General features: G+C 41.0%; 1 protein-coding gene across 1 annotated transcript; it reads left to right on the top strand.

Annotated features, from left to right (window-relative positions):
- Positions 1-10,725: 10,725 nt before the first annotated feature.
- On the top strand, positions 10,726-21,791 carry lig4 (ligase IV, DNA, ATP-dependent). Its single transcript, XM_085265565.1, has 3 exons — positions 10,726-10,850; positions 14,789-16,859; positions 17,957-21,791. Exons 2-3 carry the CDS (start codon positions 14,797-14,799, stop codon positions 18,624-18,626), a joined length of 2,733 nt encoding a protein of 910 aa, XP_085121691.1. The 5' UTR covers positions 10,726-10,850; positions 14,789-14,796; the 3' UTR covers positions 18,627-21,791.
- The last annotated feature ends 1,767 nt before the right edge of the window (positions 21,792-23,558 follow it).

Below are 23,558 nucleotides of genomic sequence, written 5' to 3' on the forward strand. Positions count from 1 at the left end.
TTGCTCATTGGATTACAGCCACTGCCAAGTGTCCCAGACTGGTATCACACACGCAGGGCCAGAGTGCCGGCCTGAGGAAAACAAAAACATGTCAATAACACAGAGCGACGTATATGCAATTTATATATAATTATTATATAAATTAATCCTGAGCTGATCGTAACATTTCACAGGAGCGTAAATATCTAGGTTCATGTTTTTATGATGGAACTGTAGTTTAAACACAATAAATTGTTATAAAAGTAAACAACACAGCAGTGAAGTAGCCAACAGTATGTTAGTAAGTTCAAAGTGTACAGCCTACTGTCTTGGAACAACCCCTTGCGTTCGCATCAGAGCTTTTCCCCCTCACCAAACAAGATGCCTTGTCCCTCAGAAATGTCATTCATTTGAATGTTACGTAAGGACTTGTTTGTGCAGAGCTTCGTACTTTAGAGAAGGACCAGTGATAGTATAAGGTTACATAAGATGTATTAAAGGGTAATGTCTTGACTTCTTTGTGGTGGCTGATACTGTGCGTATTATCAGCGAGTGAAGGTTAGCGCGTCATGTTTAGGCTGAAGGTCAGGATGGGAGCAGCTCTTCCTGACGACAAAGCTCTTTAAGTCACTGACTTCATAGAAAACATTCAGATAGTAAGACTGCAGCAGATAACAATTACAGCAGCGTCAGTGAGATCAACAACATCACCTTATGGGAGGAGAAGCCTGGCATTATAAATGACAACAGTGCAAATGTATGTTGCAGAGAGCCTTGGTTGAGAATACAGGGAACTCCGTACAGTGTTGCTTTTACATTAGAAATGGACAGAATAACAATGCAAATACTAGAGGTGGGAACCACCAGACACCCCATGATACAACATTGTCACAACACTTCACTAGCAATACAATATCATTGTGATTTTTACATTCTTCTGATATTCTTGGTTTTGCAGGAAGATATATCACAATCTATAACATTTCGAATATGTCCTCAAAGTTCAACTTTGTCAGTATCTGTTTTATACAATAAGATAAAGTTATCTCACTGTAGTTATTCATTTTGCTGCAAAATGAGATTATTAACCTGCCATAAATATTACCATAAGAAATAGTGTGTCTGCAGTTGAATGGGGTCATGCTGAAAAGTACATGCAATCTGTTACTGATAATGCAGCAATTAACTATGATAAATCACTGAAAATCAAACATTTGTTCCTCTCTACATAGACAGAAACACTTAACTATCAGATTTCTGCTAAGCAACGTTCATGTTCTATAGGAAAATAACCAGAATACAACCAGCTGGCAGCCAGCTGAGTTGAGTCCCCTCGTGAAAGAAATGTGGTGAAGTGCACACATTTTTGGAGTTTTAACTGTGTTTTTGTTAGTTTTACAACTTTTCCTATTGACAAAGACTTCCTTCATGGTCATTTACTGAAATAGTAAAAAAATAAATGCAAGGTTGTAAACAGTGAGGGCCCAGGCTGAAAACAAATAGGATACAAACATAACATACACAAACATAATAGGCCCCAGAATCGAGCCCTGAGGCACATTCAAGTGATGCTTTTGGGCTGAAAGGTATCACTTGAATGTGATACCTTTCACAGATACCTTGTTAGATTCAAGTGAGCTAACAAAAGCTCACTTGAATCTAAAAGAAGCCTAAAAGGTTTAAAACAGTACTTTTTCCAGAGTCGGCAGTTAAAAACACATCTTTGAGCACCTTCAATACTCAGTTCTACGGAAGTCTCTGAAACTAGACTGATATACAGCGCGGTACAAAAAAATGGTTTGGGCTCTTATAATTAGTTTCCCCTTTATGACAACCTCTGAGAACCATAATATGGTTTGCTCTGTGGAATAAACTTTACAGGAAGTTTGTACTTTTGTTTTCAAGAAAATTTTTTATTTCCATTCATTCAAAGTTGATGTGTTTTGTGTGCTTTTGCAGCATTTTCTTTTGGGGGTGGGATTTGTTGGTATTTTTTTAAGTTGCAATGCGTTTGACCTTTCAGGGCCACTGTACTATAGACACACCACTTCTCGCTTGAAGACTAGTTCCATAGTTCCACACCACTAGCTGGAAAACAAAAACTTAACATAATATTTTGAAAGTTAGCAAAGCAGAATCTCCCTGTCCTCGTCTTTCCTGACACTGTTGCTCTGAATGCGATCGTACCTCGAAGCACTGATGAGTCAATATCAGCTTTGGCGTGGGCGTGCGGTTATGTTTTTCTCATTTTGTTTATAAACACTAGAGACTGCAAATTTCCGGTAGAACAGACAGAGGAGAGAAGCTATCTAATTTAGATCCTGACGTGTGAAATCTGGAATTTTATTAATAAATTCGGATAATGTATTTGGCGGCACCAAAAGCAGCAGCACAATGAGAAAGCACTAGTCTGAATGGGCTTAAGTTTAAGGCATAAAAGGCATCAGTGAGAGTTTGGCATTAACCCGTCACCTCCCTTTAATGTACTCACACAAGTCTACTGTGCTGATAGTGGACCTGACGAGTGTTGTTGAATGACTTCTATGACTTAATTAGCTCCTAAAAACAAGTCTCACAGTCTCACATTCTAATAATCTAACCCTGGCTACCAGGGGTGCATCTGCCTTGTTTTATGGCTGAACTAGCTGTTGTCTCTTGGTTTGTGCTGCTGTGTTGACCCCTTGAACCCTATGCTATTATGCTACATGACATAATCACAGGTTACAGGTTAGCCTGCTGTCCAGTCAGGGATTTCACAGGAATGGCATTTCATAACAACTGAGAGAGGGAGAGGGGAGGTGCTGTTATGACACAGCATGTTATGAAGGGGAGTAAACAGGGAAGACAGACAGATATCAAAGAGTTCCAGAATCACAGTGATGTCTAATGTATCCTAATATCTCTTGGTTCTGTCTGGCTCGCCTTGCCAGCTGAAAAAAAAGAGAGAAAAAAGGCCTCGCACAAAATTCTGTGCTCTGCAATTTTGACAAACAGGATCGCACTGTCCTCATCTCTCCTGACATTTATGTAAGATTATGTGGTGAGGAGTTCATTTGTGTCTCGAGGCGGCGGCACAACATCAAACGTGGCTTTGGCAAGCGTGGATTATTTTTTGCTCACTCTGTATAGACAGCCACTGCTGGGAACACAAATTAGGCACTTGTACGTGTTGGTACATACTGTACGGAAAAACACGTACGCTTGTAAGCCCTGTGATGTATATCAGACCGAGCCCTTGGGCTGCTGCTTACAGCGGGTGCACTAGACGCAGGGGTTTCAAGAACATGCTTCATTTAACGGTGCAAACAACAGTGTAAACAACAGTGAATTTGAGGAATTTCAGGTGATGCAGCAGCACCAAAAACATGAAGTAAGCACAGATAATGGACTAGAACGTGACTTTTGGATATCTATTCCTGCCGTATATAAAATATAACAGCACAGAAATTCGTAAGAATTTTGAGGTAAGACTAAAGAGTAACAATCTATCAGCCTTTGGAAACCTACCCACTTTATCTTATTTTCACTTTTATCTTTGAAACTGAGCTTGTGCAACCACATTACTGTGGCTGTAATAGAAAAAAAAAGAGCAGTCAGGTAAAGGCGTTGTGGTTAAGCTGCAATGAAGTCACATGCTTAAATGTAATTAATTACAGGAGAATGTTTGTGGAATGTTTCCCCTGAGCACTCGAGATGGATCAACAGTAAGGTTTGACAATGTAGGTTTAAAAGACACCTATTATGCTCATTTCCTGGACTCTACTATAGTAGCTTTGCCTGATTCGCAATTCAAAATAAGCCTAGTTTATGTTATATTGGGTATTTTGACTGCTTTTACACTGGCTATGTTTAGTACACTATCAGTACCAGGATAGTATGCTGAAAACTACCAAAAAGTGTGTGGAACTTATACTTGTACACTTGTTACCCTCAGGGGTTGGCATCTAGTGGAAGAAGGGAAGGAACCATCAGGACGAGAATACTCTTCAGATCTATAACGAGCATTTCTGTTTAATATGTTCGGTCAGGACCACTACAGCCAAAAAGGAGACTGTTATATCCATAGGCAATATAAATACTAGTCTAAGTCAGATACAGCACAAAGATGCTGGGGTTGAAATTGGTTCCAAAGTGGCTTGCAGATGTAGGTCAAAGCAGCTTAAATAGCATGGCCTGTATGATATTTGCTAATTGAATATATAGAAGGCTTCCATGCCAGAGGTAAGGGATTTTAAGCTCAAGCTCTAAGCAAAGAATCAGGATTTAACAGCAGTTTAGTCGTGAGGTTCTTTTGACTCCTTTTGTATCTTATAAGTTTCAATATGTGGACTCAGAGAGTCCAGTTCACAACAGGTGCTTTATTGTACAGACAACAGTAGAATGAAATTAGAGCAGGGACAGGTTAAATCAGCCAACATATTTGCCAAACAGATGCACACAAGCATATCAGCTGATGTCAGCTGGCATTTAGATGTGCTGATCTGACAGGTTAAGCGGCCACGCTTGAATTTATGGTCTTCTAAGATGGATTTCAGGTGTTGCGTTCCACCGTGCTTGAGTGTGGAAGATTTTTGCATCGTGTGCTCCGAGTTCAGAGATTTAAATGTTAGTTTAAAGAAAAGCCACAGCTAGCAGGAGAATCAATTCCAAATGCTGCAAACACATCGCTTCCTTGAATTGAACAGCTTGTACTGGATTTTCATACTACACAAACAAGTACATGGTGTACACAGAGTGAGTGTTACCAACAGGGATATTGGAATTTAAGCACAGCATTTACTCTAAACTCTAATGACTTCACTCTGACATCATTAGGGTTAGTTTCCCAGCCCATAAAAAGCTCCCTCCGGGCTGACAGAAAATGTTATACAACTGCTTTCACGGCTGAGCAGCACTCCTCTTGACTAGTTAGCAGATTGTCACATGTAAAATTAGCAGCTCTTTTAAAACTGCCTCTCTGTTTCTTGCCATTTCTGTCTCCATCCTTTACCTGGATCCCCTCCACCCCTTCATACCTGAGCAGAGTGTAAAAAAAGTGGGTGAAGCTTTTTGGCAAACCCATTTCTCAGTGTGTCAGCCCCCTGCCTCCCCCTTGCATGGGCCAGGAAGTGTTTACCACTGTCTCTGAAGCCACACTCCTCCAACAGCTCACTCTGAAAGTGGAAGCACCATTTAATCACAAACAGCGTGATTTCTCTGCAGCCCCCCTCTCTCTCCTCCTCTTGTGCCTCCATGCCAGGATACCGAGTCCCACCAGCACGCTATAAACACAAGCCCCCCTCCTCGTTTTTCTCACCCCCTCTCTCTCTCTTCAGTGCGAGCTGACGCATGCCACGGAAGCAGTGACGTCAGTTGTTTACTGTCTTGTAGGTCGCCTCTCGTTGCAGTGCAGCAGCACATCCAGCAGGGCTTATGTAACCCCCTTGCCTGCTTCATGTCAGCATGACGGACGCTTTACTGCAGAGTGTGTGTGCTGCGGGAGGGTCGGTGGGGGTCTCATGCTGCAGCCTGCACGATACATCATCCCCACGCACATAAGCTCAGGTGCATGCACATACTGTATGCAGACATACAGTAAACACACACACACACACACACACACACACACACACACACACTTTTCCCTCCATTGCCTGCATTGTGTACGGATTGAAAACACAGAGGTTTCACTCCTGGAGCACATAATAACTCCAAGAGGACCCCCTCTACACACACACACACACACACACACACACACACACACACACACACACACACACACACACACACACACACACACACACGCCACAGTCCTCCATTGCTGCTGCAGCATCAGCAGAGAGGTAAACAACTCTGGCTCACAGCTGCCTGCCTTTTCGAGAGTGGACACACTTCGCCCCCTGCTGGCAACAGGAAGCAATGACCAAAACCAAATTTGGGTTGCTGAGGAAGTGAAAGTGGAGCCGGGGTCTTTTTTATTTATCAGGTCAAAATTAAGTCCTCCTGCTAGACAGGTGGTCCACTCCTACTGAGCTGATGTCAGTGCTTAAATTAGAGGAAACACCAGACAAATAACAGATTAAGCTGCATTTTCTCTGCACTCATTTGAGTGTTTCATAACATGCAAGATTTGGACTGTGCTTGAAATGTTTTGTTTGGCATTTTTCCTTAAAGTGGTTTGTGGCCCAATTTGTATTTTATTGTTTTCATGGTCTTTTTAAATGTATCATGTATAGCTTATAATAGATAAACTTGCCGAACCTTCTTGAACAGGACGTCTACTGATCTTTAAAAAAGTTAAACATAATGTTATCGCCAGAGAGTTCATGTAAAAAGTGAGACACCTCTGATGTCCACAGTTTGTTTTTGTCCTGTCTCCCTCCCCTCACCACCAGTTGGTCTCAGAAGAAGGTCGTCCCTCCCTGAGCCTGGCTCTGCTGGAGGTTCCTTCCTGTTAAAAGGTAGTTTTTCCTTCCCACTGTCACCAAGCGCGCTTGCTTGCAGAGGATAGTTGTAGGGGATTGTTGGGATTTTCTCTGAATCATTGCAGAGTCTTTACATATAAAACAGATATTTACAATATAGGCGACTGTTGTTGTCATTTGGCACTATATAAATAAAGCAGAATTGAATTCATCTTTCCCAATAGATCAGATATTCTGTCTTTTTAAAAAAATGCTGCTGTCATCTCTGGTAATGGTCACAGTGACAGCTCACTTGTGATATTCCTGAATGCTTTTATCGTTGGTGACCTTTTGCTTCATGGCAATTTATTTAAGCTGATCTAATAAATACTTTATAACAGCTGTAAACAGCTTCAATGTCACTGTTTAAGTGTTAATGGAGCATGTGTCTCACGTCTATGAATACGTTTTCTCTATTAAGATTCATAGTATGACAGAATCTCACCTATACATTATCAGTACTTGTCATTTTTCTTTGTGCTGATTTGTGCTCTTTAAAGTAAAGCTTGGGAGACACACACACACACACACACACACACACACACACACACACACACACACACACACACACACACACACACACACACACAGATCAGAAGTTAGAGTCATTGACTGAACAGCACCTCTGAAGCTGGAGGAGAGCTGCCATTCTAATAACAGATCAAACTGCACAAAAAGCCTTCAGCCGCTCCATCCAATAGGGACGCCCAACAGACTCAGATCCCAGGTTTCGGAGAAATGAGCATCTGTGTTTATTTTCAAAGAATGTGCCCTGCCTGGACGGGCGTGGAATGTGACCTGTGTTTTTTTGGATTCCACATCAGCACATGCCTCAAATAGTTTTGATTTGAAGCCAGATGCCACTGGAACGATTTCGCGTTACTTTAAAAGAAACAGGCGTGTACTTGGAAACACACCAGCTACCAGCTAATGAAGTGTCAAAACAAGTTTGTAATGGAAACAAAGCCGATGGCTAAAAAGCAGTCGAGCTGTCCCTTTGCATCCCTCACACATGGACATGGCAGAACTGTCAAATGTTGAATTTGTAAATCATATTATATGCACTGAAGCTGGAGTATGCAACATACTAGATGGAAAATCTTTAATAGTAATCTTTAATGGTTTCAGCACATTGTAGTTCAAGTGGTTAAGAGGGGACGCTGATTCCTGCACCTTCACTGGATTTTATGTTAGTTCATTTTTCAAAATCATGATCAGGTCTGTGACATACAAAGAACAGAGAAGAGAATACACGAATCTCGTATATACAGGGGTTACGGTGGGCTGGAATGATCCAGAACAGGGCTGTACCTTTCATTTATGAGTAATTAAATCTAGCAGGCTGTTTAATAATCATAACATCTGGTCATTTTTTATGTGCTGGATCCCAGCATCCCTTCAGACTGGTGCCATGGAAATACAGACTCACATACACCTTCTTGTTTCTCTCTTGTGTTCACGTGAGCAGATGTCAATAAAGCTGCAGTGGCACAATTTCATCATCTAGCTGATGCTCTTTATTAATAATCAGTGGTCGCTAATATCATGTCAAATGCAACTTTTCAGAGAGTTGATTTCTAATCTGACTGACTATATTTTTGTATGTCCCGGGGACAATGGGTAAATTAAACAAAATGTTTACGTGTGACAGAATTTACAGATGGAGAAAGATGTGAGAAAGGCAGGAAAATCAGAGCACTCAAGTTTAGGCTTTTTAATCAGACAGTGAATCTGTGTATGATAACCAGGGAGGTTATGACAGTTCATTAAAACTTCCCTTGCATCCATCAAGGTCCTCAAGGTCAATTTAATGATTTCTTAGTTGAAAATTGACAAAAGGTCTTACAAGTTTGGTGTGTATAGTTGACATATAGAAACTACCACATAACGATTTTAAATATCACATCACATTTGATCAATGACCTCATTTTTACAGCTGTAAAAATCCTTTGAAGTAAAAACAACAACAACAACAACAAGGAAAACAAAATGAATATATAGAAAATACAATTGGAGGTGGAGGTTTGTATTCTCAGAGTGCTTCTTGTTATATTATACTGTGAAATGTCATTTACAGCTAAATGAATCATAATAAATAAAACTGGGTTTGGAGTATTGTAATAAAGTTCACAGTGCTGGAGGGCAACTACCTGGTGCAGGGCAAATTGTGGTATTCGGGGATTGGTTATGGGTTAGGTTGAATTTAAGATCATGAAGCTCTTTAGTATCATCTTTTCTTGCTTTACACTGGATAGGGGTTGTGAAGCAGCCATTCTGGCTAATGTTATATCTTCTTATTTACTGCAGAATGCTGTTGGGAAAATCCACAAAGAGCAGTAAATCTCAGAGCAGCAGCAGAAGTGCAGGTCACCTGATCACAGCGTGTACACAAAGAAAACTAATCTTAGTTTACTAAGTTTACAGCTCAAATTGTTCTGCGAGTCGTTTCCACATGCATGCTGCACCGCTACATGGTTCTCCCGGTGTTCTTAGAGCCAGCCCAGTCATAATTTGACCCCTATATTCTGTATGTGTTAGGAGGTGCTTAGAATAAAGAGGAGGCAAGGCTTTCAGTTTTTGCAGAATTCTGCAGAACACGGCCTCAACACGGCAGATTACTGATCAACAACTTGTTGTTGTTGTTAATACCTGGCAAAGTTTTGCAGTAGGGCTAAAAGTGCTTCCTTGTTCTGATATTGTTTGCTCTACAACCATCAAAGTACAATGAATCACACTTCTCCCACTTACATGTGCTGCACGTGACACCTGACATGCCAGGTAAAGATAAGACCATACAGATTCCGCACAGTGGAAAAAGACAATAACACCATTTATCTTGGAAAGCTTCCAGGGGCTTTTATTTATTTTCTATTTATATAGCTGGGACTCTGGAAAGTACTGCACTCTCTGAGTAAACACTGGTAAATCCCAAATACTGTAAACTGAAACTTGAGAACACTGCACGTAGTTACAATCTATTAAATTATCAGAAAACATAAACATTCCTCCTTCCGGTGGACTCTGGTCAGTGATTACACAAACTCTATAGTGAGGAGAATGGCCTCATGGTTACCAGTAAGTATGAATGCATAATTACCTTTTACTTTTGCTTCGGACTCAGCTGCCCCAAGATCAGAGTAGTAAACAACCTCCACCTGTACCTCCATCAGCACTGCAGCGTTTCATTTCTGCCCTCTGCTGGTGGATACAGGAAAAAGAAAATGATATCGAGGGAAATTTAAAGGAGAAGATGTTTATGTCAAATAAAAATAAGAACATGTCCACAGTTTGATAATCACATTAACTAAGATAGCAACAAATGTTATAAGCAGCCCTGTAGTTATGAAAAAAGCATTCCTAATACTGAAACATGTGTTTAAGGTTTAAACCAACCTCTTGATCAAATGAGTCACACAAAGATCCTTTAATTTATTTTAATCTTTAATTGCAATGGAGGAAGGGTTATCCTGTGTGGTATATATGGTGCATTCACTGGATTTAACCAAAACCTGCTGTTCAAATATAGAAAAATGATTTTGGCTTTATTTTATTTTATTTTTACAATACAACATCATATGCTACTATATCCTTTGTCTCTTTTGCCAAATTTGTTGAGCATTAAAAGAAAGGACAAAAACCATATTTTTTGCTTGTGTTTTTAAAGCAGACGTTAATCTGCAATCACAAACAAGAAACAAATCACCACTGAGCCCAATATAAAAAAATAAAACTGAACTGAGGAAGAGTTATCGGTGAAGAAAAACCACAAACCAGGTCAAATAATAATAATAATAATAATAATAATAATAATAATAATAATAATAATAATAATAATAATAATAATAAAACAAATAAATACATACATACATTAGAAAACAAAGCACAATAAAGAATCAAAACAAAGATAAAGAGTAGAAATGATTACCAATCCAAATAAAAGCCAGGAGGACTACCCCTTCTGTTCTGACCTCTGTTTTTCACGCGTTGCACAAACACAGCTTTTCACCCAATGACTCACCCCATGAATACAGTGTCTGAACAGCAGTGACTTTAAATACAGGACGGAGACACTTTTCGACAAAAGCCGGTTTGATGAATGAATACGTCTTATTAATGACATGGCGTTTCACGTTTTCAGAAATAATTCACGTCTCTCAGTTGCTTGCACTACCAAGAGAACAAACCTTTGATGCGCTTCCTGTCCTGTTTGAATGCTAAACCTGTGGGTTTTTAGAAAATTTGTAATTATTTTTCATAATTCTTTCAAAGGAAGGAAACATTGTCTCTAGGAACCAAGTTTCCATTTCGGTTTCTATGGGAAGGGTTTCTTTGAAGCTCCCCACCTAAAGTTTGAGGAAGCGTAAACATGTATTTGTGGTGAGAAAAATCAGTCTTTTACTGCCGTTTTTGAGGATATAAGCAAACACGGTAAATCTTTAACCTTTTATTTTTCACTATTTTTGCTAATATGTGTCATTACTCTCTCAAACGGAACCGGCATTACTTTAGCAGAGTGTTTGATGCGCTTAGTTCACGTTTTGCTTTGTGTGAACGGAATATTTCACTCAGATAATTAAAACACAAAATGACTCATATCTGTTTTAGCTTTTGTCACTAAGGGTCTTGAACTCATTGTGAGCAGACATGCCCCGACGAACACAAATGTGAAACGACAACAGTACTTTTATTTTGAAACGTAAGCGGAATTGCTTCTTTTTTCAAACACTTTAAAAGGCTTTTCTTTATTGTACCAGACATCAAGTTCTCAGTATATATAGCTATTATTAACTCAATACTTACAAGGTAGGTAGGTAAAGACAGTTTTCCGGTTCTGTAGGAGTGTCTGCTGCTTAACGAGTTTATAGTCAGTGTGAGACATGTCAGAGCATGTTTGATCTGTGTGGAACAATAATCAGCGATTGTCAAAGGAGCTTGCAAAGAAAAGCGTCTGGACTTCTTTAAGTTACTTGAAGACGTTTCACCTCTCATCCGAGAAGCTTCTTCAGTTCTAAGGTCAAATGGTGGAGAGTCCCAGATATAAACCTAGTGGGAGTATCCCCCCACAAACCATCTGTCCTCTGTGTCCAAAATGTGAACATTGGCATCCTTGAAAGAGTGTCCTTTATCCTTAAGATGCAGATGGACAGCTGAGTCTTGTCCTGTGGAGGTGGCTCTTCTGTGTTGTGCCATGCGCTTGTGAAGTGGCTGTTTGGCCACCTCCACAGGACAAGACTCAGCAGTCCATCTGCATCTTAAGGATAAAGGACACTCTTTCGAGGATGCCAATGTTCACATTTTGGACAAAGAGGACAGATGGTTTGAAAGAGGAGTGAAAGAAGCCATCTATGTCCACTGTGAGCGACCATCTTTGAACAGAGGCGGTGGTTTACGACACCAACTCTCTGCCATCTATAATCCAGTTTTGAGATCCCTTCCCAGACGCCTTAACGCCCACTCACATCCTGGGCCATCGGACCTCAGGAATTCGCATGATAAGGGGGGGCCAGGTTTCACAATGAACACACCCGAAACTCTGGCTGATTGGGACCCACACCCAGTTTCACACCTTGGCTCAGGCGATTAGAGTATCATCAGGGGGTCCTTTTGTCCCTCTGTGGGGGGTTACTCCCACTAGGTTTATATCTGGGACTCTCCACCATTTGACCTTAGAACTGAAGAAGCTTCTCGGATGAGAGGTGAAACGTCTTCAAGTAACTTAAAGAAGTCCAGACGCTTTTCTTTGCAAGCTCCTTTGACTACGATGACCTGGATGACTGAGAACCTTCACAGACAAATAATCAGCGATTGTGCACCTGTAAACTTACAGTAGCAGTTAAGTCATTTTAAAATTTATTTTTACCCACAAGTATTTAGCAGTGGTTTAAGTTGATTGCTTATTTCTGAATTAAGTTTTATTTTGTAGTTGAGCTAAAAAAAAAAACTACAAAAAACAAGTTGTTAAAAACAAGTTGTTCTATTGAAAGTGAGAGAGAACAAATTATTATTATTATTAGCAGTAATATTATTATCATTATTATTACAAATGTGTTTTTATTTCAGCAATGTATTGCGCTTTTATAGTCATGCTTTATTCCAACTTATACCTTGGCTTTATATATTTGCTGATTTCAAGTACCAGTTAATACCGCTATCACATTAACATACTATTTCTCACTGTGATGAGAAGATGTGCAATCATTTTTTTATCACATGGTAGCAAGTGCATTTAGGCATGCACGCATGGTCAAGGTGACCTGCTGGAATTGAAACCAAGCATGGTAGGGTTAGAATTTGGTGAGGCCATGAATTCATCCTGCCTTGTACCAGTGGTTCAAGCTGGTGCTGATGGTGTAATAATGTAGGGGATATTTTCATGGCCCACTTTAGGCCCCATTGTTTAAACTCCACAGCTTATCTGAGTGTTATCACTGACCATGTCCATTAGTGATGGGCAGATGAAGCCCCATGAAGCACTGAAGCTTTTCATCCAATTGGTTCACCCCAACGCGAAGCTTCATGAAGCTTCATTTGCTCTAGCAGGACACCTACTGGACGTAAAAATAATAGCTGGCATGAATTTGAAGAGTGTGGCATTTTGCACACAGCCTGTAAATGTCAACAACAAAAGGAGTGTGTAAAACATGTATATTGTAGTGGTGGCAGTATACTGTGTATATTTATAGTGGCAGTATGGGAAATGATTATTTGGAAATGCTTAAAATGGAAATGATCATTTTACTGTGAGGTGAGGTGTGGTTGGGGTGTGGACAGTGGTTGTGCTTTTGTAACGTTGAGGTATGGACAGCTACACACTGAGCCTCAGTCCTGCCTGTTCACATTTTATTCTGTAAAAACTAAATTTTCACTGCTTTTATGACCTTTTTAGTGGGGAGAACATAGCTAGGATTTAATGATTTAACAAATCTTTTGAATCCTTTGTCCTCCACAATGCTAAATGGCTGGGAGTCCTCAATCACCATGCTAACCAGGTCTTCATCTATTTGAGATTGTTCTTCTGAGGAAAGACAATAAAGACAAAGCACAAATATAAATATCACACACGTAACTTATAACAGTTGTATAATATTGTTATATCATTTAGTAACATTACTGCATGCTATATTATCATGGCATTTGAAGGCTCACCTGGTCTTGCTCCACAATCGGTGTTCCCCTTATTCTCATGCAAAGCTCTGTAGTGCCTAAGCATGGATGAGGTTTTGTTGTTATATCCCAGCTCCTTGGCACATAGCAAACACTTCACCTTGTACAAAAGTAAAGCCGCTTAACATAAATTGTATTGCACCATCAGTATTATGAAAATACATCTTCTGTAGAAATTTACATACCTTGTTGGGAGGAATAAAATCAAAATGTTCCCACACAGGGGAGGACATCCTCCTCTTCTTAGCTGGCTCCATTCTCTCCTGACTTTCCTCACTCTCATAAACCTCCAAACGGTCTCCAAACTCTCACTAACCGCAACTCTCCATCAAACACCTACATTTTTGAATGAAGTCTGAGGGGTTTATATCGCTGTCATATCTCGCGGCAAAGTTCGAACCACTTCATGAACCAGTCACGTGGTACAGCCGGGCAGCGAGGCTTCGGACGTCATCATTTTGAGCTCCTCCCATAAATGAAGCAAGCCTCGATACGCGCTTCGCGGAAACGCCCCCTCCATTACTCGACACACGCTCCGAAGCCTCGATACAGAACGTCCCATCACTAATGTCCATCCCTTTATGACCACAATGTATCAATCTTCTGAATGCTGAATGCATCATCTCCAACTACTCAAATTGCCTTCATAGTCATCAGTCCCATCATGGATGTGCAGCCAAGAATTCTGTGATGCTATCAAGTCTAAACATGTTATCATAGCAAGTGCAAAAGATCTTTTAACTTTTGATCTTTTACTTTAATGACGAGTGGTGTAGTAAACATGGAATACCACAGGATGAAATGGAACAGTTTGGCTCATTATCACTGACATTCAGTGTTTTTTTTTGTTTTTTGTTTGTGTGTGTGTGTGTGTTGGACTTGTCAACATCTAGTCTAGATACTGGATTGTTGCGCTCCTGAGCATGTCAAGTCTTGGCTTCATCTTGTTTTGTCTGAATGTCTAAAAGTATATATTCAGCTTCACACAAAATGGGGAAAGCATTAAGTCCTCACATGTGGTACCAGATTTAATTCCCTCTTTTAAAGTTGTATTATTAAAAGAATCTGTTTCTTTTTGTTGTTGTTGTTGAATAACTAATTTCTCAAATGACTCATTTAATTTGTTAAATGCTGGTAAATAGAGGAATTCAAGGAAGGGCTAAACTGAGCAGACTTTTTCTTTCTTTTAACTGGTCTTACAGATTTCACCATGGACAGCACTTCCAAAACTGATGCTTCCAGTCAGTTATCTGTTGCTTCTCAGGTTCCTTTCCTTCACTTGTGTACCACATTAGAAAAAATTCAAAAGTCCAAACTCCGTCCAGAGAAATCCAAGATCCTTGGGTACTTCGTTGAGAAATGGCGGGAATTTCATTCTGCCCTCCACAAAGACAACTCCAAAACTACAGACTCTTTCTATCCTGCCATGCGCCTCATAGTCCCGCCTTTTGAACGAGAGCGAGTGGCATATGGCATCAAAGAGAGCATGCTGGCTAAACTCTACATTGATGTATTAGGCCTCCCAAAGAATGGCCCTGAGGCTAATAAGCTGTTGAATTACCGTGCACCGACCACGTCCCAAGGAGAAGCTGGAGACTTTGCTGGCATGGCGTATTTTGTGCTGAAGAAACGATGCACCAGCCAAGGAAATCTCAGTATTAAAGAGGTCAACGACTTCCTGGATTCAGTAGCCACCAGCAATGCCACCAAGCAGAAAGATCTTGTCAAAAAGAGTCTGCTGCACCTCATCACCCAGAGCTCAGCTCTTGAGCAAAAGTGGCTCATTAGAATGATTCTGAAGGACATGAAGCTCGGGATCAGCAAAGAAACCGTTCTCCAAGTTTTCCACCCAGATGCTGCTGAGCTCTACAACGTCAACACAGACTTGAACAAGGTGTGCCAGCAGTTACACAATCCAGCCGTGTCCTTAAGTGAAGTCTCTATTGGACTTTTTTCTGCTTTCAAACCTATGCTGGCAGCTGTGGCTAACATCCGCAACGTGGAGAAACAGATGGGAAACAGCACTTTTTACATTGAGACAAAGCTGGATGGAGAGCGCATTCAGCTGCACAAAGATGGGGATGTGTACAAGTACTTCAGCCGAAATGCTTTTGAGTACACGCAGCAGTTTGGAGGATCCCCGTTGGAAGGATCACTGACGCCTTATATCCACAATGTTTTTAAAAGCAATGTGGTGAACTGCATTCTTGATGGTGAGATGATGGCATACAACCCGGCAGCAGACACCTTCATGCAGAAAGGGAGCAAATTTGACATCAAGAGGCTGATGGATGACTCAGAGTTGCAGACATGCTTCTGTGTGTTTGACGTGCTTTTAATAAATGATCAGAAGTTAGGCAAAGAAACTCTCAAGAAGCGACATGAGATTCTTCAGACAGTTTTCACTCCAGCCAAGGGAAGGCTGCATCTGGTGCCAAAGGCTGAAGCCAGAACCATGCAGGAGGTGGTGAATGCTCTTAATGATGCTATTGACAGCAGAGAAGAGGGGATCATGGTGAAGGATCCTTTATCCATCTACAAACCTGACAAGCGAGGGGAAGGCTGGCTGAAGATAAAACCAGAATATGTGGATGGCTTGATGGATGAGCTTGACCTGCTGATTGTTGGTGGCTACTGGGGAAAAGGGAGAAGGGGTGGCATGATGTCCCATTTCTTATGTGCTGTGGCCGAAGCTCCAGAGCCTGGCGAGAAACCTTCAGTTTTCCATACCCTTTGCCGCATTGGCTCCGGCTACACCATGAAAGAATTGTATGACCTTGGTTTAAAGCTCACCAAACACTGGAAGGTCTACCGGAAAAACAACCCACCAGCATCCATCCTGTGTGGAACAGAGAAACCGGAAGTCTACATTGAACCCTGCAACTCCGTTATCATCCAGGTTAAAGCGGCTGAGATAGTCGGAAGCGACATGTATAAAACCAACTGTACTCTGCGCTTCCCCAGGATTGAGAAGATTCGAGATGACAAAGAATGGTACCAGTGCATGACACTGGCAGAGCTGGATCAGTTCCGCAGCAAGGCGTCTGGGAAACTTGCCTCTCGGCACCTTCACATTGACAACGATGAACCGCAAAAGAAGAAGCGCAAGCTCCCAGTCAAACCCAAGAAAGTGATCGGCGTCATTGACCAATTTAAGCCCCAGGACCTTTCCGGGGTGACCAAGGAAACAGATATGTTTGAGGACGTGGAGTTCTGCATCCTGAATGGCACCGAAGATCATCCCAAGTCTGAACTGGAAAAGGGTGTGGCCAGGTAACAGAAGTTATTTTTTTCTAGTAAAGTAAATGTTAGTTTGGTATTTTAGTTAAAGAAAAAAATATGACTGAATTAGAAATTTTGGGCAGACAACATTTTTCTTACGTATTTAGTATTTTAATGAAATTTTTATGATTAAGTCAATTCTATCTTAAAGTAAAGCGCTGATATCGTGGCTGAGTTCTCACTTTAATAAAGTTGTTAATAAATACATTTTATAATGTGTCTACAGGATGAAGACACATTGTAAGAAAATGTAAATGGATAAACTTTTAATAAATGTAAACATGTGACAGCCCTGGCAGAGATACAGCTTTACTGCTTTAGCTAACAGTAGGGACTTTAATGGTGTGTTAGCCAAGCCCTGTGAAGAAACAGGGAACATCTGTTTCAACTTTTGTTATTATGATCACTTTTTCTGTGTTTATGTTTGAGTAAACAACATCTGGATAAGTAGAACTGTGGCGGTGCAAGTGGCACTGGCATTCAGGAGGCACTTCCTCGCTTTCTTAAATGAATTGTAATTCCAAAAGGTTCTCAACCAGTTAGATGACTCCAATTCGACTATCTTGGACTATAGCTGGAAACAATATCATTTGTTCTGCTCTACAGCCATGGTAAGCTATAGCATAGCAGCACTAGCTTTCCATGTGTTTTAAGTTTGGTTAGAGAGGCAACAACAGGACAAGGACTTTCATTATCCACTGGATTCCAAGAGTTGGAGTCTATCCAGCTGTTGGAGGAAAGTCTCAAATGTTCTCTTTATATAGCGCTATATCACAACAATAATCACCTCAAGGTACTTTAACCCTTTCACGCATAGGGGTCACTCTTTTTTTCATGCCTAAAGATGAATAAAAATACTCAAGAAAAAAATCCTGATTGAGGTTGTCATAATTCATGCATGAAAGGGTTCATTTGGAAGCCAAAGACCCTAAAATACAGAGAATAGTGAGAACCCCGACGACCCCTTGTGAGCAAGCGATTGGTAAAACTGGTAAGGAAAAACTCCTTTTTAACAGGAAGAAACTTCAGGTGGTGGTTATGACTGAGTGTCTAATAATTAATAATTTTTTATGTAATTCCCACTTTAGGTGTGGAGGTTTTGTAGTTCAGAACCCTGGACGGGACACCTACTGCGTGGTTGCCGGTGTGGAGAACATGCGCGTGAAGAACCTGATTTCATCCAACCAGCATGACATAGTTTGGGCCACCTGGCTGCTGGAGTGCCTGGACCAGAAGGAGGTGGTTCCATGGCAACCCCGCCACATGATCCACATGTCGCCTTCCACCAGGGAGCACTTTGCCAAGGAGTACGACAACTATGGTGACAGCTACTTTGTTGACACAGACGAGCAGCAGCTGCGGGAAGTGTTCAACAGGATCAGCAGCGCAGACGCAGCAAACGAGGTGAATGTCACGCAGGTGGAGGGACGCTACGGCTGGGATGACCTTCCAACCAGCATGTTCAGACCGTTCACAGCATATATGGACAGATTTGCTGACATAGGAGACCCTAAAAGTGCCATACCTGCCACCTGCCTGGACACCAGGGCATTGGAGTTTCGTTACCATGGAGGAAAAGTGGTGGAAGAGCTGGAGGAAGGCGTTTCACATGTTATTATTGCAGAGGCAACAAGACTTCTGGATTTGAGAACTCTGAGGCGCTGCTTTAGGAGGAAGTTTAAGATAGTAAAAGAGACATGGGTGACTGATTCAATCAAAGCAGGGCATGTGATGAATGACACTGAATATCTGGCTTGAAGAGGCTCTAGTACATTTAAATGGGCACTCAGCATTTTTAATTTGTTCCTAATACGATTAGGAATAAACTCTTTAATAAAATCTACAGCATGAAAACTCCAACGACACTAATTCTCAGGGTTTTCAGTTTCTGTGAGTTTTGTCTTTTGTGTTCTTAACGAGACAGCTTATTATTAATTTTAAATGAATAGGCTGCTGACTGGTTTTTCAATTTCCAAACTCAGAATCATTATGAAGGGTTCAGATGCTTTTTGGGAGAATGGGGATGGGGGTCGGTCCTTCCTTCTTTCAGATTTTTAGCCAAGCAGTTATTAAAACTGTTTCTGCAGCAGAAAGGAGACTTGCCAATTAACCAGAAATGGAAGGTTTAATTCTGACAGTAATTTCGGTGAATGATCCACATTAGAGAGCAGCAGCAAGGGAATGCTCTGCCATAATAATCTGTCCATTGTGAAGGGGCGCTCCAGTGGTTTCATGTTTCACTTTAGCTAAGCTGACGGACTTGTGAGAGAGAGATTAAGAAAATAATGGTTCAAATTGAACCTGGAAAAACTGACTCGTGTTTCCCATGATTCCACAGTGTACTTGATTTGATCGACCTTAGCCTCTAAATATCCATTTTCTCCAAACCCATTGGGAAAACATCAAATCTGAGGTTGTTTAGCCAGTTACGTTTGGAGCTTTCCCTCCAGAGCCTAAGAAGACACTCAACATGATCATAGACTGTAAATGAAAGATGTGCATGGCCACTGCGATTTTTACTCATTGGTATCTAAAGTTCACAGCAAGCCACATTATTTTCCAGATAATAATATTGCTCCAAAAGGAACCAGCAGCAGGATTCTTTCAGTTACATACATGAATGAAGTTTTTGGCGATAGCTATATGTGTCACGTCTTACCCATATGGCTGGTGAGTTACTGAAACATTTACCTCCTGTTCAGTTGTCATAGAGGGAAAGAGTATCCATAGAGACCCAAACACTTTGTGCACCAGGCTGAAAGCATGATTTTTAATAATGTAGAGTTATAAATTTTAGATTTGAAGTTTATGGCGAGTTACCAAGAGGCAACATCCAGGGTTTAAAGATTAAGCTGGAGTGAAAATGCCGAAAACTACAGTTCCTCTAATGGCCATTTGATGCTGGCTCCAAAAGTCCACACTGACGCCCATGTTAAAATGCCCAACTTTACAGAATTACCACATCCTAGTAGAAAATTTTTATATAAATTTAATATAATCAATTCATTTGGATACTTGAATTAGAGGTGTCCAGATACAAGCCATCTGCTACCGTCTCACTTTCATTAATTGGACTTGTGTTTGCGTGTTACTGTCTGTGCCCTTTGTAATAGAAAGATGTGACAGGTAATACAACCTGCTCTGTGGTGCAAACTATCAAAGTTTGTGCTTCGGTTTTATTAGCCTGCTACTTGTGTGTTTGTGAATACAGCCTGCTACCATTAGCTAAAAACGTCTTCCTTTTGTCCAAGTACAGTAACTTCTGGCTCCACAAAAGTGATAGCCAGATGCTAATGTTGAGGCATCACAGCAGCTATATTCATCTTTGGGATTGATTTGCTTTTGGAACAAGTGCCACGTGGCTTTAGAGGAACTGTAGTTTTTGGCACTTTCACATGGCCTTCAATTTTCACCCTGGAGGTCGTTGCGTGTTCATGACAAGTGAAGACAATTTCACGTGGTGTCCTTTAATGTAAGAAAAATGTCTTGAACTGTTCCTGTTTTTTGTGCTCTTGTGTCATTATGTATGAAGTACGACTCTAATAAATAATCCTGAAGGGGTTTGAAATACAATTTGTTAATAATTTTCTTAAAGACAACATCTGTGTGAAGCGATGGCCTTTGCCTCAGCTCTTCAACAAGGGACCACACGGGGGGTACGTTAAAATTGGCTCAGCTCAAGGCCCTCCAACAAAGATGTGGCCATGTTTTCCTGCCTTCAAAAATGTCACTGATGAGTCTTGGGAGTCTTTGATATGTTCTAACCTTCATTAGCATCATCTCTAAGGTGCAGGCAGCTGCCTGTGGCGCCCTGGGCTTTGTTATGTGTAAATGCCGCATGAATACATTTTTAAAGTATAAGTGATGAGACACCTCTTCCTAATCATATACTGTGAATAATGGCCTGTTGTTAACACGTTGTTAGATTCCCTGTAGAGTTGTTGCATAGTTTTGCGATTAAAATTCTATGCTTAAGATATTGATAAAGATTAAGGCATGTTTTTCAGCAGTCTTCTGCCAAATTTGTCAAAATAAGAGATAAAAACTGTCTTCATTAGTAGTTAAAAAAATATTATGTACTTCAATGTGCACTCTGTAACCCAACGCCCACTCTGCACTATTTCCAGGTGATGCTGAGTGAGCGTTTGAGTGACAGGCTTTAATTAGAGGTACTCAACCAGCTCTTTTTCCTTGTGCAGTTTTGTGAGTACAAAGTGCTGCCGTTGGTCCCCTAAAAGGACTCACAGGAGCAGATTATCAGTCCCGACGATCTGGAGATGCAAACATCTGCTGTAAATCCAGCATTGCTGAAATATGATGTCCCTAATGGGATAAATGCTCTCATTAGGCTGGCTGCAGCTTTTGGAGAGCTGCTACCAGCAGCAGCACCCAGGACAGAAGCAGAAGACAAATGGTTTGGAAGCAACTCCTGGACCACCAGTACTGCACGCACTCAGGGGAAGTTAATGAGCTAGTAATAAGACCAAACAGAGGTTCACGGCTGCAGGGAGGGTTTGTATGAGTCTGCAATTAGTACGGCCTGCCCTCAGTGAAAGTAACAGCCAAACACGGCAGTAAATCAAGCTCGGGTTGGTGCTTCCTATGGATGGCATTTGACTGCTAGTAGGTAAATTAGGAGACACGCCTTGTGTCTGGACAAAGCATCCAGTGTAAAAGTCTGCCCAATCAAATGTGCACTGTGGTGAATCCTTGTGAATAAGGGAGCAGCCAAAATAGGTTTGGGTAAATACAAACTATAGAGCACAGAGTAATGTGTGGTTTGATTAAGAAGAAAAAAAATGTAGACACATGCGTATGATGTCATAGAAAGCAGATCCCTAATATGGTCAGGTCAAGCACACATACAGCTACAGCTGTGAGCACAGACGGTTTGCTGTTCTGACCAGGGCTGGACTGGGACAAAAAATCGGCCCGGGCATTTTGACTAGAGACCAGCCCACCAGGAAAATTATAGGAAAAGCCATAAAGCCTTTGAATGAAAACAGACGCTGTTGTGACAGTCATGTACACTGTCTTGTTGGTATATGTATGACTTCTATACATTTTATGTCAGATAAAAACTTTGGTTGTAAGATTCAGATAATTATTTAATAAAAGCGAGACATTTTAAATGAGAATAAGAAAGAAAAGTATTTCCTTGTGCCCCCCTTTCCCTGTTAATGCCCTACATGGCCCCCTGACAGAACTTTGCTAGACCCACCCCTGCACAGTTACCAGCTGTCAGCTACACCGAAAAGGATCTTGGTGTTATTTCTCAGAAACAGTTCATAACTTCCCTTAAACTCATTCAAACCACCTATAAAGGTAAACCTGTTTCTCCATCACCTGTTCAGCTCTGATGATTCAGTAAGGGCATCTCCTGGTTTCATCTTCATGTTTCCCTCTCATCACATATCCAAACTGATACCATGACCAGCAGCTTTTACAGCTGTGGCTCCAGCAAACATCAGCTGATACTAGAAATTAATATCAAATAAATTCTAACAACAGCTGATCAAGCTTAAACGTGCTGCTGTTGTTTAGCGCGACATCCGCTGGTTTCCTCTTTCTGGCGCAAAGTGGGTGATAAACAAACAAGAGAGAAAAGCCGATCAGCTGATCATTGATCAGTTTCACGATTGAAGTAGAAACAGGAGAGGGAGGGGGAGAGAATGAGAGAAGAAGAAACAGCTGACAGCGTAAAGACGCAGAATAAATCCAGCTTTGTGTCTTTTTCCATTCTAGCTGAAGTCCGGGACAAACTGTGCTCCTTTTCGGCTCAATACGAAACCCGTAATATTTTCCCTGAATACCGGACGATTCCATTTTTTAAGGGACGGTTGGCAACTCTACTAACTAACCTTATGAATGAAATAAAGTTCACTATCAGTAACATCATTGCACCCACCCAGCAGCTCTATGTAAGCTCTGTCATGCTAGCTAGTACACAGTACGAGTTATTGTAACTGACTGTAAAAAGTCAGCACAACGAAAATAAACTACACCTAAAGTTGGTTTATATCTGACCCAGATAGACTGCAGGTCATAACTTCTTACCTGAAGTTCAGTTCACCTGACACTCGCACCGGCAGCCGCCTTGGCTCTCTCCTCCTCCTGCCTCCCCTTTCCCTCATCCACCTGCTGGACTCTGTTGAAGCTCTGCCATAGCCACCACCAAACAATTGAGTTATTTTTACACATCTGCCAGCATCTGGCACCTTTCAGCACCTTTCATTGTTTATACCGTTACTACAAAAAAAATCAAAAATCATTGGCCCATAAAAACGAAAAATCAGCATTTGCCAGGGGGGCCGATGGCCAGTCCAGCTATGGTTCTGACCTGCTTTTTGCAAGAATTGGCCAATCAGAAGAAAGTTGGCAAGGGATTGAAATGCATTGAGGACTTATATATAGATGACAAATTTGTGTCTTTCCTTCAACTTCAACAAAAGTTTCAGTTACCTCAATCACATTTTTTTCGTTATCTTCAAATAAGGAATTTTGTTCAACGAAACTTTTTAGACTTTCCACTGAAGCCACTAAGTCATACTTACTTTGATATAATTCGGAAAGCAGACTTTAAACATCTGATATCTCAGTTTGTCAAGTGCTTTATAATCCCAGTTGATTCTGATCGAATTAAGAGTACATGGGCTGAAGACCTCGGTGTTCCTCTGTCTGAGGACCAAT

The sequence above is a fragment of the Mchenga conophoros genome, linkage group LG23, assembly GCF_057382185.1.
Source record: "Mchenga conophoros isolate Kocher_MC1m ecotype Shallow Benthic linkage group LG23, M_conophoros_male_GT1.1, whole genome shotgun sequence".
NCBI lineage: Eukaryota > Metazoa > Chordata > Actinopteri > Cichliformes > Cichlidae > Mchenga > Mchenga conophoros.

What these genes read in the sequence shown, in the direction of transcription:
- lig4 (XM_085265565.1), top strand. Translation starts at nt 14,797, where the DNA reads ATGGACAGCACTTCCAAAACTGATGCTTCCAGTCAGTTATCTGTTGCT. An exon ending in CTGGAAAAGGGTGTGGCCAG is followed by an intron (nt 16,860 to 17,956) that starts GTAACAGAAGTT and finishes TTCCCACTTTAG; the next exon opens with GTGTGGAGGTTTTGTAGTTC.